This window comes from Patiria miniata, unplaced genomic scaffold (assembly GCF_015706575.1).
Source record: "Patiria miniata isolate m_02_andy unplaced genomic scaffold, ASM1570657v1 HiC_scaffold_13, whole genome shotgun sequence".
Taxonomy (NCBI): domain Eukaryota; kingdom Metazoa; phylum Echinodermata; class Asteroidea; order Valvatida; family Asterinidae; genus Patiria; species Patiria miniata.
The window spans coordinates 6785418-6804073 of NW_024037051.1; the positions used below are offsets into that span (position 1 = coordinate 6785418).

General features: G+C 39.5%; 1 protein-coding gene across 1 annotated transcript in view; it reads right to left on the reverse strand.

Moving 5' to 3' along the window:
• The window catches only part of LOC119721538 (signal-induced proliferation-associated 1-like protein 1), a 28128-nt gene that overhangs the window by 6975 nt on the left and 2497 nt on the right, over window positions 1-18656 (reverse strand). Inside the window, 11 exon segments of the mRNA XM_038191617.1 lie at window positions 96-325; window positions 1201-1230; window positions 1233-1306; window positions 2356-2446; window positions 2449-2616; window positions 3663-3761; window positions 5715-5790; window positions 9379-9488; window positions 9491-9566; window positions 14833-14990; window positions 15856-16168. Coding sequence (XP_038047545.1) covers window positions 96-325; window positions 1201-1230; window positions 1233-1306; window positions 2356-2446; window positions 2449-2616; window positions 3663-3761; window positions 5715-5790; window positions 9379-9488; window positions 9491-9566; window positions 14833-14990; window positions 15856-16168 — 1425 coding nt within the window.

Sequence of the window (18656 nt, forward strand, 5' to 3'; positions counted from 1 at the left end):
TTGCCGTTTATGAGCATTATCATGCACATTCATCATCCTGTAAGACAAAAACAAAATTACAATATTGAGAACACACTCTCCAATTAAAACCTCACCTCAACTCGCCACACGAGGGCCCCCTTGCAATGGACATCGGGCGCCGGGTTCGGGCACGTCTTCTCTTTCTTCTTGTGGGACAGGATGAATTTGCTGGACTTTGCCCCGGACTCCACGGTGGCCGTTGTCACGCTGTTCTCGGCCAGGTCCTTCAGGTATTCGCATTTCGTCCTGGTCGCCATGGCGATGAACTTCTCAGATTTGTGGACGACGTTCTCTGCATTTATGACTAAAAATGGGGAAACCACAAAAATCAGTCACAGGGTTTTTGACAATTCACTTACATGTTCCCTTAAATTGCAACATCTGTTCAACTATTCCTTTCAAGTTGATTATAAAATTTCAACTTCAAGTATTTTAGTACATCATCCCAAATTGACTCCAAAATGTAATAAATTGAATATAATCAAGGCAACATTGTTGAAGTTTTCCTGTTTTTTGCAAATCATTGCTCTTCGGCTAAGATTTTAATTTAAAGTCTAGGAATATTTCACTTTATATTATATTTCAAAAGGATTAATAAACATCTAAACAAAATTAACATTTTTGTCAGAAAGTAGGTAAATATTGAACGAAATAAGAGCAACATTATACACAACTGTTTTCGTGCATTTCTGTTTTTAACTCTTTCAGTGCCAAAGTCGTACATGTACGAGGTATATTTGTTAGTTTGAAATTGCCACCACGTGCATGTACGAGGTAATGTTGGTACTTAAAATCGAGTAGCATGTTATCACAAGGGGGCACTCTCGCTCTTTCTAATAATATTATTTTCATTCAGGTACGACCTGTATTTATTTGTTTCATTGAGTTCTTGCGAGAGGGCGCAGCACTGACACTCATATTTTCTGCAAAAAGTGCGGAATTCCCCCTGTGTGCAGGACAGTGTTTCAGGGTGTATCACTATGTATGCGACTACTATTGACTTTCCAATGTACGAAGGATATACCAGAGAGCAAAACAACAAATTTAGTGAGTAAAACTTATTTACTTTTTTTTTTACAGAATTTTGAACAATTAAGAAAAACGCTCGAAGTTGGGCACTTTAGGGTTAAACTTTTCAAATTTCGCGGGCACTGAAAGATTTCACTTGACTGTACTTACGTTTGGCAAGGAGGAATTCAGTGAAGGTTGGTCCTTTGGGAATGTCGCGTTAGTGGGGAGTGGAGGACCAAATGCTGCTACATCCTTGGATCTCGTCACGGCAACACTGCAAATCAAACAAAGAAAAATCAAAAGGTGATGTCAAGTGCAATGGTATACAAATATTGAGTGGCTCAGCGTGGAATGGGAGGAATATTATCGCAAGGTAAAATCTGGACTTTCCCTTTTAAGAGGCGAAGCCGAGTGAACTGGAAAAGTCCAGATTTTACCAAGCGATAATATTCCTCCCATTTCACAATTTAAAGCCACTCAATATTTGTTTTATGTAACTGACATAAAGATCCTTGTCATTTGATGTATTTGAAATAAAGATCCAGAATATTGTGTTTTTCTCAAAATATACAGCACTCACAGAGCTAACGCTTCATCGGGTTAGTTGTTAAAACACCCGTCTTTAGTTTTGAGCACTTTTGTTGCTACAAACCAAAGAAGTGTAGCAATGTTTAATGGTGCTGCTCTTCCCGCTACCTTTAAAGGGAATGTACAACATTTGCTTTTGCTGGAATTTTCAGAAACAAATGGATTTGGAGGATCAGTATGTTAGAGAAAATATTGTTAAACTGACTTGTTTCACGTTTTGGGCTTGTAGATGCTGGAAAAACCATGAAAACCTATCATGTTCTTGTAGTCTGGTTCCCTGACCCCACTTAAGATGAAACGGAGCAATTAATTCACTTTGGGGAATAGTAAGGTCAGAGAATCAGTCTAGCAGGCTTGTACCCCTTCATAGGTGTGTAATCAATTGCAAAGACAAGTCAGAATAACTAAATATGAAAAATTAGGAACAGTTGTTGGGGAAAAAGCCAGTTTTCTCCAATGCTGGTCGGCCGACCAGCGTTGGAAAAATACAGTTTTTCTTCAAAATGTCAGCACAGCAGGAGCCACGCTTTAGAATGTCAGTCCCTAACAATTCAGTAAGGTATTTCGTGATAATTTGATCATTTCGTTTTTTTTTTTTTGCAAATGTTGTATCTTCCCTTTAAAGTCATATAAAATGAAACATACTGACAGCAAGTGAAAGCAAAATAAACAAATTTGAGAGACGTTCAAACCGCAGAAGAAACCTAATACAAGGAAATGGAAACCGAGACTCACGAATAGAACACATTGTCCGTGTTGGGGTCAATGGCCCGCACGACCACAAACACGTGCTGGAACTGGGAGCGTATCGTCTTGGGCGTGAACGCTCGGCGCCGGGCTCCTGAAACACGATGGTGACAATGTCGTTGCCGATGTGCCTCTTGCGCAGCAACTGCTGCCGGTTGTTGGCGGTGAACGGCAGCAGCGTGGACACGTGGAACATGATCTCGTGGCCTTGGTATGTAGCGTACACTGAGTGGGTACCAGTGGAGTCGGCTGAAAAACATTTTTGATTTTTTTTTTGAAATGTATCTAATTTGAAAAAAGAAATCAATTTGTTTTGTAATATACATACACACAAAGTTTGTTAATGGTCTGCCCTTCCCCTTATTTTTATAGCTTACTTTTCTACAATTTTTTCTCCAAAAATCTCTGATTTGTACATTATTTTCATTACTGGCTGTCTGCTCAAGTGCCGTTACCCTTTTTGTGACCTTTTTTCGAACACATTTCGAGCAACAAGCACGCGTGTTTGGAAAATTTTCAATACTGCGCAATGCGTGATTGATTGCGTAAAATATGCATTTGCAGTTCTCCTACAGAGATGGACGTCATTGAGCGAGCCCTATAGGGCCATCGCAGATTTGTCCTTGAAAAAAATATAGGTGGAATAACAAGCATTTTCAAATTTTCAAAATGTCTGCCATTGCTTGCTATTCTATGTGACCCATATTTTTTTCAAAGGACAAATCTGTGATGGCCCTGTAGCCAATATCTTCCACATGACATACTCTGACTGTGTGCCAAATGCCATGCTTGTATCATCAAAGGCACAATCCCATCACCTATCTGCCGTAATAAGCCAAAATTCCACACAAAACTCGTGTAAGTATTGGACTGTGTGTGCAAGTTGCAAGTTACACTAAAAGTAGGTTAACAATGCTAACTTTTGCCAATATCAAAGAACAATTTCTCACTGAACGTGCTCAAAAAGGTGTGATCATTGGCAACATTCATGTAAGTGGAGTTTCCCTTCTAGGTTTTCCTAGAATTGGTCTCACTTCACAGGAACAGCACAGGGATTTGGCAATGAATGCGGAAAAGGGCAACTTTAACCATCAACACAAACTCCCTCAAATAATTCTGTACAATTGCTTCACTGAAACACAGCTCAGGACATGGGGAGGATATGCAGCCACTCAGCGAACCACTTCCCTTTGTTGTTCCAACAGATATCCTGTCAATGACAGATGGTTCACTCTCTCTGCAACTAGCCAGACGCACCGCGCACGGAACACTTATCACACCATACGCAATCTTACTTTTATTGTCCAGCTGAGCCCTGTACTTGTCAAACCCTTTCAGTCTGATCCGTTCCCCGATACACTCTAGAAACTCATCGAAGGCTGGTGTGGAATGCTCTGTAAAGGAACAAAAAAATGAATAATTTATTGGCATAATTATGTATAACAAATATTCACAATCTTTCTTTAACCGCATTAGTTATTAATTTTGTTGATATGTGAACACAACTGTTATACCCCAAAGTGGCCATACATAATCAGCTTTTCATTTGTTGTTGTTGAAAGAACAGTATATCATTTGCAGCTATCCAAAAAGTAACTGACAACATTATTGTTGATAAACTTACTTGGTTTAAAGATAGTAACAGCACTAAACTCCCTGTGAAATTATTCTTTCTGGCATGCTGTCATGTTGAAGTAAACAAAAAAAGAAGGATTCCAAATATGCGTCAGTGACGCATTTTTGAAATTTCCGTTAGTAGTTGGTTTGAAATTTGGCAAATCCATGAAAGGACGCGCGCAAGCATTGACATGACGCACACATGCGCGAGGTTGCTCTTATGCGTCAGTTTTAGTGCGTGACATCGCAGAGCTCCAATTGACTGAATGAAAGCGTACCGTATCCCATAGCCGATTTTGAGCGCAATTCAAAATATGACACTGCATCATTTGAATTAAAAATCGAGATCTCAGAATATTTTGCTCTCAGAATGTACAGCATTCACATAGTTAAAATTTCATCAGGTTAGTAAGACCAAAAAAAAAAATAGTCGGTCTCTGGTCAGACCAAAGTTCCGGAATTGATACGGCGACGCAGGTTTTTTTTTTTTTTTTTTTTTTGCTTTTTTTTTTCAAGCTTGGATGTAGAGACAAGGTGGGTACTATTTTGCTTTTTTGTGTCCTCATATACATTGGTGTCCTCCATAATTTGCCATGGTGCCCTCCATCATTTGCCTTGGTGCAATTTCCCCATTCCTTGGTACAAAAATTAGGAGGTGCTGCAATAGAGGGTAGCTGTTGTAGCTACCGCGGACAATTTGAAGAAAAAAAAGGTTGACACGCATGATTAAAATTGACGCGCACTGGCCAGAGACCGACTATTTGTTTTTTTGGCCTAAGCAACAGTCTTTACATTTTTTAGCACATGTGTTGCTTCAAACGGAAAAAATGCACAAATGACAAATGATATGCATGTACCGGTACATGTACCCTATCTTTAACTTTTAATGTAATGTTTACACAACTTTTGAGAAACGCATGAAAAGTTGAAGGTTTTTAAAATCGGATCCAATCCATATCAGCTACTGAGCTTTCAAAACAGCAAAATACAGGTGCCAGTTTGCACGACAATTTCAAAAGTCAAACGTCAGCAAAATATATCCTCATGTACAATATGCTTCGGGCATACGTGTAGAGGACTGAGAAAAAAACACAGTCTCTAAAGGGTAACCTTTATTCAATTTCAACTCTGGAATTTGTTGAAATAGGTTGTAAAGAATGCAGATAAGCAATTCTCAGAAAACATGAAAAAGTTTCGGTCATGATGGAAAAGGCAATCCTAGAAGAATTCTTTTGGCAGTGTCTTGACAAAATCTAAAATATATCAAGAGTAGAATTTCATCACGTGTAGCATTTAGTGATTTCAACAGAAACTAACTAAATAATATATTTAGTAAAACTATTTTGCCACAGGAATTAAATAAACAAGTCCAACTCAAGCCACATATAAAGATTGGCAAAAATTTGTTTTCCTCAAATTCTTAACTAGATTTGCATGTATGTCTAATATATTTCATATTTTAATAAGACATACTTTCTTCGCATGCCAAATTAAATAATAATAATAATTAAATTAAGGAATTTCCATTAATTTCGTCTGAACTTCCACTGATTTTGGAAATCAATGGTCTCCAAAATTTCATACTTAAAAAATGAAATATTCAATTAGTTGCACACAAAACTTTTGCAGTGGTGTTCAACACAGCTAAACACAAGACAATCTTGTCTCTGCTTTTTTTTCCGTAATTGTTTTTCTTCTAAAAATCATTTAGGCTTCTTCAAGTGACTTACCGTTATTATACATCTCCTCTTCGGTGTTCTGTCCTGTTCTGCATAACATGATGCCCACCTTGTATTTTGTGCTTACCTATGTTTAAAAACAAATTGTGAAAATAGGTTATTCTACTTGTGAGAAAAAAATTGTGAAATGTACATGTAAGTTTGTCCTAACTTTTAAAGGCACTTTTGGGAGGAACCTTCCTTAACCCCAACCTTCCCAAATCCTCCAAATTCCTCCATGCAAAATGGAGGATTTTGTAGGATTGAGGCTACACGGCAAAAAAGGTCTGGCTGATTTTGCAGGATGCACTGTGTCAAGGTCTTGGGCCGGACCTTGTGTTGTTTATGCTCAGCCGTGCCTACACTTAGGCTTAGATTAAACTTGAAATCCTCTGCACTGCTCCAGGATGTCACTGGCTCTGCCTCAACATATTGACAATGATTGCCGGAGAATTTTGCAGGATTGAGGCATGGTCACCCCTCCAAGGACCACATTCAAGAAATAACGGAGGATTTTGTATGGTTGAGGCTGTTACAATTTTTACACGGAGACAGTTCGATGATTTTGCAGGACTGAGGTTGCATCCTAGCAAAATATGTCTAGGGAGTTGGGGTAAACCTTCCAAATCCATCCCAGTGCAGTAAACCAATGGGGAATTCTTTGTACTTCCCATGCAAGGAAATGCAACTGAAAATCAACTTGTTCAAGCAGATTTTGTTTCCTGCCATGTTTTTTCATGCACAATGTTTAGTATGTTGTGGATGGTTGATCATGCACTGCATGAACAGACACACATGTATGCTTGGCTAGCCACACATGTTGCCAGACTCAGAAAAAAACACTTAAAGCTATAGTCCATCATTTGTAATTAGTGCATTTTGTTCGTTTGAAGCAACAAAAGAGTTCAAAATCTAATGAAGGATACTGAGCAACTAACCTGATGAAGTTTCAGCTAAGCTTCAGCTGTACATTCCGAGAAAAGCAGCATTCTAAGATCTCAATTTCAAATCAAAAGTTACTGAATCATGTTTTGAATTGTTTTGAATTGCAGCTATACGCGGTGTCGCGCACTGATCCGACGAATCATAACAACCGCGCGCGCGTGTGCGTCGTTCCAATACTTGTGCGCGCTGCGCTGAATAACAAACGAACTACTAATTTAAATTTTCCTACGGTGCTTCTTAAGAATCACCGTTGGAAATGCCTTCTTTCGTTGATTACTTCAAAATGACAGCTTCCCAGAAGGAATAATTTCACAGGGAGTTTAGTTCCCTTACTATCTTTCAACCAAGTTTGTTTTTCAACAGTAATTACGCCAGTTACTTTTCGGATGGCTGCAAATGATGGACTATAGCTTTAATGCAAGATTTTCTTACAGGTCCCACGATAGACTATCCATCTGTTTTGCGGACCTGGCCAATAAATAGAACATTTCACATGAATAGTTCATAGAATTTTCTGATAAAATTGTATCTTAACTGACTTCCCCAATCTTCCAATCTGCATTTTTGCGTGTGTGTCCAAGTTATGATTCAAAGGCAATATTTCAGGAACTTACAGGTATTGTACAGTATATGCCTATAGCAAACATTACACCATTCTTCACGTACTTTGTCAAGCATGTAATCGCTTCCAACAAACCAAATGTAACTTTGTCCTGCATCTCTGTAAACAGATTTGTTTTTTTGTCCTGGGTGATTTTCTGCAAAAGATATATGGCCAATTGGTGTACCCGCAAACCTATTTCTGTTACATGTAAAGAAAGGGGAAAAACACAATCTCCAATCCAACTCAATTTGTAAATTGTATTTTTTTAGTATCACAATCAGATTTTACCAATTTTGGTTTAAACCCTAACCCCACCTATAGCTACAAAATACTACTAGAAGTAAATTGTAGTATGCAGTACTTCAGCATATACAGCCTGTCTACAAAAAAATGGTACAATCGAACACGATTTTTTTTTCAATATTAAATCTCAACAGAAGTAAGTCGTTTTGAGCATCACATTAAAGAAAAAAAGACCAGGCTTTCCAATACTTTTTGTTTCATCTCATTTGCTTTTGTCAATCCAGAGATAACTCCAGTTTACTGCGGAACACAAAAAATCGAGTTTGTTTCTTTTGCCAAGTTGCAATCTTTTGTGAGCTTCAAGACAGCATGGCACAGTACTCGAAACAACTCTGCCCATGCATAAAAGTGGCACAAAACCGATTTTGGTGTATCGCACTAAATTGATTATATCTCTGAATTGACAAAAGCAAATAAGATCAAACAAACACTATTGGAAAGCCCAGTCTTTGTTCTTTAATATTATGCCAAATAAGAATGACTTATTTTGAAATTTCATATTTAACCAATTTTTTTCTGATTGTACCATTTTTTTTGGGGACAGGCTGTACATATAAGTGGGCACAGCACTCATAGGTTTTTTGGTATTTGGTACCTGCCTACTTAATTAGTGTAGTATTCTGTAGTACTCAGTTCTTTATCCCAAAGTACCGGTAATGGCTAGGACGTTAGGGTTAAAGTAGGACCCTTTTAGCAGCCATGATGTTATGATATATATATTTTTTGCCGACCATGAAACCATTTGGCTCAAGTTGTTCGATGGTGGCTGTGAAAGATTCATGCACTCATGCACCACTAACCAAATGGGAAAAAGTAACAGGGTAAAAAATTATGATATGAAAGTTTTGAGGGTAAAGTACTGGTTTTGCAGGTGAAGTGCTGTTTTGCAAGCAAACACTGTACAATGTATTTTTTTTTAAATCAGTCAATTTCTTTGTTCTACTTTGGAAATGATTATACAAGCACTAAGGCAGTTTCCCTAAGTGCTTTATTTGAAAATTTGTAGTAAAAAGCCAAATCCTCTTTGAGTGATCCCCGTTTGCTATTTCCTAGGTTTGCAACATTTTTGCTAACATTGTGACTTTGGGTATGATCCCTGACTACACGACATATACCTGAAGGTTTATTGTCTTCCGACTAGCACCCCTGGACAAAAGACATTGACAAAATGAGGAACTGCCAACATGTAGGCTGGACAGCTCAGTTGGTAGAGCACCAAACGGCAATCCGAAGGTCGCAGGTTCAAACCCCGCTCTTGGTCCACTTTGAGAATTATTTATAAAAGTACTTTGTCAGTTTTCCTTATCCCTAACTCCCTAGGCCTTTTTGCTAGGATGTAGCCTCAATCCTGCAAAATCCTCCAATTGGCCTCATGGAAAAATAGCATATACATGTAGCCTCAATCCTGCAAATTCCTCCATTGTTTCTTGACTATGGTCAGTGGAGAGGTGACCACTGCCTGAATCCTGCAAAATCCTCCGGCTATGACTGTCAATAGGCTGAGGCAGAGGCATTGACATCCTGGAGCAGTACGGAGGATGTCAAGTATAATCAAGGGCTAAATTTATGCACGGCTGAACATAAACAACACAAGGTCCGGCCCAAGAGCTTGACACAGTGCGTCCTCCGAAATCAGCAACGCACTTTTGCCATGTTACCTCAATCCTGCAAATTCCTCCAATTTGCAAAAAGGATTTCGGAGGATTTGGCATGGTTAGGGCTATTAGTAGTTTATTTGAACATTTGAAGAAACAAATTAGAACAATAACAACTGAAGAAAAAAAAAAACCACCAACAAAAAAAGAGCAAATTTTTTCAACAAACCCCTTGCTCGTCGAGTTTGAGTAGCTGCTCCGTGACCTTAGCGGAGGCGAGGGCCAGCCTGAGGCAAGCCAGGGGTAGATCAGGGACCACGTACTCCAGGACGTCCTTGAGGGTAAGCCCTTGGGGGAATTGTGCTTGGCCGTGGACGGGATGGAATCCTCAGCGATGACACCACGCAGGGTGACCAGCTGCAACGGGGGAAGAAGAAGATGACATAATCTTATAAAGAGGATGTATCTTTGTGGACTGCGCAAAGGAATCGGGAATACACTTATTGTGATTGATAAAAAGATACGTCTTGCAGACGAGTTTTGGATTGCCTGAACCGTATGCAGTCTTGTACAAATGCAAACAAATACTGGGTAAATTGGTGTACTGTGTAATGTGATCTACCCACAGACATATAAACACATAAGACCGCCAGGTCCTATTCGAAACTACACGCGCATTTCGTGATTTCGCGGTGCCCGACTAAAATCCAAACTATGGGCGAATTCATCTCTCGGTATAGGGATTTTACACACACCCATACTATTCCCTCAACGGTTACAAAGAGAGAGTTGGGGAAGACCACTGGGAGGGACATTCGTACGCATTGCCGATGACGCCTGACGCTCACGCAAAGACACGATGGCTTTGTGCACAGTCAAAATAAAATAAGTTGTGCGTACTCAGCGCCATACGCATGCGAACCACTCCCCATATTTCAGGGCCTAAGGTACATATACATGTATTTCATAATAATTTGGTAGTTCTGTTTTTTTTTATGTTTGCAAATGTTGTATATATATTCCCTTTAAGTAATGCACTGGAAGAAAAAACATGCAAACAAAAAAAGGGAAACAAAAAATATCAATGTTCAAATTTCGATAACTACAGGTATATTACAGGGAACTAAACGTGATGTGTGCTTCATAAGAACTGCTTACTGTTACTATTATTACAGGAGGAGAGCTCACATAACATGTATGCATGTACATGTAGGTTCACAGGTTAGATAGGAATTGTGGCGTTGATCCCATATGGTGTAACCTAAAGATTCTCTGATTTCTGAGATAAGACTGAGATCATTTCTGTGCTATTATTAGTGCAGAAGTACAGCAGTTTCTCTGTAAGCCAAGCCTGGAAAGTGGGCACAGATGTTTCCTGAATTACTCCCTTTTTGATATAGTATTTCGGTCATTCCGGTCATGAGAACAAAGACGAGGAATGATAGACGAACCAGATGACTGGAAGGGAGAGAAAAAAAATGTAACCAGAGCAGGAAGTAAGGACAGGACAGGATGCCATGAGCAGTATTTGGATTCCAGAAATGTTAAAGGCTGGGCAACAACAATGGTCAACTCTCACTTCCTCAGTACACAGACATTTACATACGTACACTTCTTGGAGGCTTATAATGTACAAATAATACATGTACTTCATGGAAATATGTAATTACCAATTCATAAATACTTAAGACAGTTTACCCATTCCTATTGGTTGAGAGCTCGTCATGGGGTGGTTTTCAAAGGTTGGTAAAACACCGGCTGGCTGGTTTTAAACACTTTTCCGGTGTCACTTGAAACTTGGACTCCTTTGAAATCTGGTACCTTTTATCCTTTTATTGGATGAATGTTCACTATCTTCACTTAGGCATGCGCAATACTACCATTACCATGAGTCCGTATATTGAGAGTCCTAATGTCACACTACACCAGTGTTCTAAGCCACATCGCGCAGTACACGCAATTGGACATTTATAATTTTTGACTTGTTTTGACTTTTTGACTCAAAAGTATTGGGAATAAATATGCGCTTGGCTGGGTTGTTTAAGACCGGCTAAGGGGCCTGGACGCCCATAATGTCCTCGCCTTTGGCTCGGGCCATTATCAGTGTCCTGTCCCCTGAGCCGATCTTAAACGTACTTGTGTAAAACCGGCCAGGCACATGTACCGGGGTATTAATTCCCTTATCAAAACATCACATACTTATCCTCGGTCATACTAATAAGCGTCAACACAGCGTCAACACAGCGTCAACACAACGTCAACACCTCCAAAATGCATTCAAATTGACAAAACCAGTGTTTCAACCGTAAAGTATGGGCAAAAATAAAATGTTGGCTCAAAATCAATAGATAAAACGTCTGAAAATTGCAATGTTCAGTTTAAGAAAATTGGCCCTCAGTGCAGCTCCGAAATGAGCCGCCATGTTGCTTCAGGGGCAGCGTGGACGATACCATTATGCAAAAGGGTGATGCCTTTATACAATAAATCAACAGAGGGCGGTTGTTACATGTGAATCCGCATACAACGTGATAATTTCGTTACCTGGACACCTATATCTGAAATGGTGTAGTCCAAGCTCCGTGCGAAGGCAAGATGGCGGACAACGGCATTGCTGCTTAGAGATATTTTGTCGCGTGAAAAAAACCTCCATTTTTGTAAACAAAATGTAACCTCTGACCCACCGAAAATCTCTTTAAGTCTAAACTTTACAGTTCTACATGTATGCCTTTCTTGTCGATTTAGAATGCGTTTTAGGAGTGTTGACGGTGTGTTGACGCTTCTATCATGTGTTGACGTTGTGTTGACGCTGTGTTGACGCTTATTAGTACGACCCCTTATCCTGTACACTGTACATGTACATGATGTGCATGTTTATTATTATTTCAAATAGGGTATGGTGCACATTTTATGTGAAAGCTAAGGTATAGTGTATGGTACAATTTGTACGTTAAAAAGGTGTGGATGTACATGTCCATAACATGTAAATGTTCCTGATTGGTTCTCGGAGGTACATGTATATGTACATACAACATACTGGTATGTAACATGTGTAACTTGTATTTTTTTTATTTAGATAAATGTACCAGTTCCTCTCATGTGTCATTGTTTTTTTTATAGGCCTACAGTTTTCTTTTTCCGGGATCAACCCTAAAACATTGTGTTTCCCTTGACAACAGAACAATAACAAAATTCAATTCCTTGACGACTAGGTCCAAAACAAATCTAGAGTTACATTGTATCTGGAACAAACATGAGTCGACACAAATGATGTCAATCTGTGTTTTTATCAGAACAGAAAGTAAAAGTCATTGGTGACGTGATTAAAAACAACTTACTGCACATTGTGTTTTGCGACTTCCTCTGGTACATGTAAAATGCTTTGCTGTAAATCTTCATTTTCACATGTACATGTACATGTACCGGTACATGTAAGCCCATTCTAAGTTACATACTTAACAGCAGAACACATGTACAGCATACGTGTATGCCGCTATCCAAAAAGTAACTGACAAATTTTCGTTGAAATGCATACTTGGTTTAAAGATGGTAATGGTACTAAACTCGCTGTGAAATTATTCTTTCTGGCAAGCTGTCATTTTGAAGAAACCAATCAAACAAGGCCATTTCCAACGATGTGTCTAAGGACGCTTTTTTGGAAATTTGCGTTAGTAGTTCGCTTTTAATTCGGCAAAGTTGTGAATGAGTGCGTGCAAGTGTTAACACGACGCACACGCGCGCGTTTGCTATTATTCGTCAGTTCAGCGCGTGACATCAGCATAGCGTTGTGAATGGGATCTCGGTTGTGACCGCTACATGATGATGATGATAATCATTTACATTGTGTGGTTTTGTTTGTCAAATGCCACACTTTTGTTGAAAGCCACTTTCGTTCATGATTTGAAAGCTTGCATGAGGAACGTTTGCTCAATTTTTTCCATAAATTGATCAAATATCAGTCATTTCACTACCTCTTCTTTACATTATTTTAATATGCTCTTCGTCAATTCACTCTTCAAATACATGAGTCACATAATTTAAAGTATTAAGCCTACGTGTGAAAAATTTTCCTTTAGGTCTCACAGTGGACTTAAATTTATACAATGACCCGACTACAACTACAGCAGGCATTGAACACAAAGACCGATGCGCTATATTTTCTCAATCCCCATGTGAAGATTTTCCTATTGTGGTCTGCCGAGGATTTACAGACAGGACTGAGCATAAATCCTGACCCTGGATAATCTGGAGGATTAAAACAAGTCTGTGAAACAGGTGAATGACTGCGTGGCTAATTGTTGGTTTCCTAACTGGTCAGAGAGGCATGCCGATTATCTGAAACGTTGCGTCTGTTAAAATCACAGTTGGGGTAAAAATAAATCTCATCGTATTTACTCAGTTCTAAAAACACCAACAGATTCATTGCCAGCTGTTTTCTTTGTCTGGCTGAATCTTGGCAAACTTACCAAGAAGTTGGCAAAAAAAAAAAAAAAACGCCAAAAAAAAAAAAAAATGAGAATATTTTTTTCTGTATTTGGTTCCTTTTATACTCTTTGGATAAATGCCATACCAGGCATCAGACTTGACAATATTTTAGGGCACGGCCATTTTTGACTTTACAATTTCTACAATGATGCAGTGTGCAAAGGCCCTTTGGTGGTCTTAAGATGGCACCAAGGCCATGTTGTTTTAAAGTCTTTAGTGGTACCAAGGTCTTACGCCGTCTTACGCGCAACCTTGGCTTGATATCCTGTATGGGACTTTACCCTTAAGCATCAACGTAAAAGTAGAAGTACAAGGCAAGTTTGCATCAAAAAGTACATGTGTGTCCTTATCCTTGGTGTTGTACAAACCAGTAGCACTGATGTACAATGTACATGTACATGTAATACACGAGCCACACTTCACACAGCACTGTGGCAAACTACATGTAGCTTGATCAACAAACAAGTTGAAGGCACGCACAGTAGCAACATTTGCAATTATCCCAGGAAATGTACAGTACCTAACAATTGAAAGAGAGAGTAAAAAAAAGTCTGTCCCGAGCCAATGTGGCTCATCAGGCCGGCGTTTATCTCCGGTTTCAGTGACATGAAACGACTGAGAATATTTCCCCCTGGATGGGATGCTAGTCCATCGCAGGTTACTCCCCAGCTAATGCCGGTACCCATTTATACTCCTGGGTGGAGAGGGGCAAGTGGGGGTGAAGTGCCTTGCCCAAGGACACAATATTATGACCAGCGGCTGGATTCGAACCCCGGACCCTCTGATCATGAGTCACAAACCCTAACCACTAGGCCACACACTCCCCTTTTTATTTAAGGAGAGAATCCTTGCTCAAAATGAAGATATGTGTAGGACTGGTACCAGAAAAACTGGTGATTTCAGAAAACGTGCCTTCAACGGCAAGTTCACGCACACTTTTTTCCTGCGTTAGCGACAGAATCCAGTTATGATGTTGCCTCTGTTTTCTCAAAATGTATAGTATCCACCGAGTTGAAACTTCAACAAGTAATAGTTGTTAATGCACCCTTCTTAATCTTTTGAGAAATGATTTTGCTACAAAAAAACAATCACAAAACATAAATGATCCTATGTACCTTTAACTAACGGCCCTTGTTCAAACTTTTTCTTAGAGGCAATGCTAGCTTCAAGATCCTCGAATTCCTAACTCAACCTGTCTCACCTCGCTGGTTCTGATGATGATCCTATACTGGTACTTGGCCGAGGCATCTTTATCTTTACTCTCCATTGCGCCATCTGTATCATCCAGCCTGCTCTCTCTTCGTATACTGACTGCCAGCGGACCATAGTTTTCGTCCAGACCGAAGAAGTTTTGGTGTTCTGTAAAGCAAAGGAGAATTCAGCTCAAAAAGTTAGTATCAACAATCCAGACTACAGGGTGAGTCGAAAAATGAAACCAAAATGGCAGGACCAATTTTGAAAGAAATTTTCCCGGTAGCACTTTCAAAATCTAGGATATGAAAGCCCAACCAATGAGCTTTCTTTTAGTGCAAGAATCATTCAAATCACTCATGTACTTTTCAAGTTACGGAATTTGAACACAAACACTGTTTAAAAGTTCCGTCCACAGATGATTTTTCAACAGATTTAGAGACATTGGGTTCAAGAATAGATACACAGACTTTCTATCATGTCTTCAAAGACAATGTCAATCACAAGTCAGTACAGTCTCCCGTCAAGTCACAAGCTTTTCAAATGAACTTGCTTTGTAATTCTTTAGCCCCAAATGTTCAGCTTGTGACCTGACTTACGATCTGACTTGTGACTCGCTTGTGACTTGCTTGTGACTTGCTTGTGATTGGCTTATAAATGCTTGACCTGTGACTGACATTGTGATATGACTTGTAAACTGACTTACAATCTGTGATGAACTCGTGACTGAATTGTAATTGGCTTGTGACTGGCTTCTGACATGACTCATGATTTGGTCTTCTAAATTGACTTGGGATCAACTTGTGACTTGCTTGTGACTCGCTTGTGACTCGCTTGTGATTGGCTTACAAATGCTTGACCTGTGACTGACATTGTGATATGACTCGTAAACTGATTCACAATCTGCGATGAACTTGTGACTGAATTGTGATTGGCTTGTGACTGGTTTCTGACATGACTCATGATTTGGTCTTCTAAACTGACTTGGGATCGACTCGATTAAAACTGTGCTACATAGAACACAGCAACTCACCAAACCCATAGAAGTACTTCCGGTAGTACATGGCGCCGTGGTCCACAAACTCCACCACGGGGCCCTTCCAGCTCTGACTCCCTGCTCCTCCTCCCCTCCGCTCCATCGGGTCCCCGGCCTCCAGGACGGCTCGGTGCCTCTCCCGGTGCATGGCCCGGGCGTTCAGCATGCCGATCCGCGAGAAGGAGACCCGGGGCTCCACCTCGTTGCCGATCTCGTTGCGGAAGAAGGGGCAGCTGTGGACGATAACATTACCCCGGCCGTCGCCGTCGTCATTCAGCGTCTCCACCTTGAGAAGGTCTTCTATGCTCCCCTTTGATTGGACAGAAGAACAAGATGAATGTTTCGATATTTGAAATTCGGGTGATTCACAATGCAGTGCGCCACCAAGAGTTTGCCATGGAGAGTCCATTTTTCAGGTTTACGCTCGACAAAACATGTCCATTTGAATGAGTGTCAGTAGACAACTTGAGCTAATACATGTACATGTATGTTATAGATTGGAGCATAGCGTTCTGCCGCCTTACAAAAAAACACCATATTGATAAGAAGAAAAGAAAAGGGCAAACATATACTCGAATCATACGCTTACAAAACTACTGACCAGAAACTAACAATTTCAAATGTCTCGCGCTGCAAATTTGTCGACCATCTTCGTGGATGGTCCATTTGAATGAGTGTCAGTAGACAACTTGAGCTAATATGTTATAGATTGGAGCATAGCGTTCTGCCGCCTTACAAAAAAACACCAAATTGATCAGAAGAAAAGAAAAGAGCAAACAGATCCTCGAATCATATGCTTACGAAACTACTGACCAGAAACTAACATTTTCAAATGTCTCGCGCTGCGAATTTGTCGACCATCTTCGTGGCAAACTCTTGGTGGCGCACTGCATTGTGAATCGCCCGAATTGTTTGATTTGACGAATAATGTTCGATTTATCAGTCACAGATTACAAACATTGACTACTTTTTCCTTTGGTATTGACTTGTAATTTTATAAAAATTCTCTTTAAGTATTTCAATGTTGATGTTTTTTTAATGAAGTAATGCGTGTATTTTATTGTACTGTACGCTTGTCAATCATGGCAAGATTGTGACAAGAAAGCGAGGTCAATGTCATACCACTCAACTGCCGTTTCCTGTCATGATTTCTTTTCCCACTTCTGCTTCCCTTATGCCTGATAATCTTATCTGTCACAGATACAATGCACATGTACTTACATGTATGTCTCTAAACAAATAAACATATGCAAATTCATGTCTTCATGGCCAGAATACACTACCTGTATTTTAGCATTATTACTCTTTTTGTTATGAGAACCCAACACATGACAAATTGTATTGAATTCGAACCAATCCAACGTCCATTGAAAATTGAGAGTACATGTACCGGTACATGTATGTACAATCAGAATGTTTTATTATTTTAGCCTAATTTATTTCTTCATCACTTACATGTACATGTAAAACATTTAATAATTGTATAACAATGTTTGATGAAATGTACTTAAATTGGGAAAAGTAATTTTATTTTTGTTAAACAAAGGATTTCTAACAATCATCAGGACACATGTACATGTATGTACCGTACGTACGTACAGTGTTTACTGTACAAGTAAACATGTACATGTACCATAGAGCTATATTAAATTACTAGAGCGCTAACTTCGTGTACAAAGTAATGCCTGCTGGGCGCATCCATGTTTGTGCACAAACCTATGGAGACCTAGAAATTTTGTACGGCTTTTTTACGGCTATTTGCATATCTGCGTTTGTATTCCATACCGGTGTGTATCGAAGCCAATACGCCCAAAACCAAAAACGCACGATCAGCAAATGAGCGTGTCATTTTGCTCTACGCAAACAGCACAACGCGGGCACGTATTCGCTGCAGATGCTTTTTGCCGTCACGTTTTTTTAACCGTCAATGACGCACTTAAGTTGTTTGTGTATGTTCTACTTGCGCGTTGCATGTAGAGTACACTTTCAAAATTCAATCTATCTTATTTCATTATGTTCTACAAACACGCACATGAATTCAAAATGTCTGCGCCCAGAACGGCTTCAAGGCGTCTCCGCGCGCAGAATGACGAGTTAGCGCTCTAGTAATTTAATATAGCTCTATGACATGTGTACACACAATGAATGCACCTTCAAGTACATAACGGTACATGTACGTACGGTACCAGTACATGTACTAAACTTAAGACAAAGCATTAGATTTCATGTACATTGTAATGTAAGTCTAAGCTGCATTCACATTGGACTTAATTTTGTAAAAAGTTAGAGCAAGTGATTGTTAACATTCCATTGTGGTTATTCTATCGTACGTCCACACTAGGAAAACTATCAGCCTGCTGTAAAGTCATCCGCTGCAGACCGTAAAACTTACAATAGACAGTCAAAATTAACAATTTGGGAATTTTACCAGCTATCCGCACTGGACTTAATTTGGTTATGTTGACAACCCTCTCTGTAAAATTGACAACAGTTGTCATTAGTTTTAACCCAGAAGTCCGAAGCGAACACAACTTTTGATGAGTGAAAAAAAAAAGTAACAATTTTTTTTCAATCCATCATCAAAACACATCTAACTCTACAAAATGATGTACCTTTTGACACAACATGATGGTACATGTACATTTATGCATGGAATATTTGGTGCGGTTTGGTGCCTACATTGTAATTATGACAAATACGAATGGCCATTTTGGGTTCGCAGAGACTAAGATATATCATCCTGACATTCGAAACTGACAAAGATGCACGAGTTACATTCTTCCGTTCAACTCTCTAAG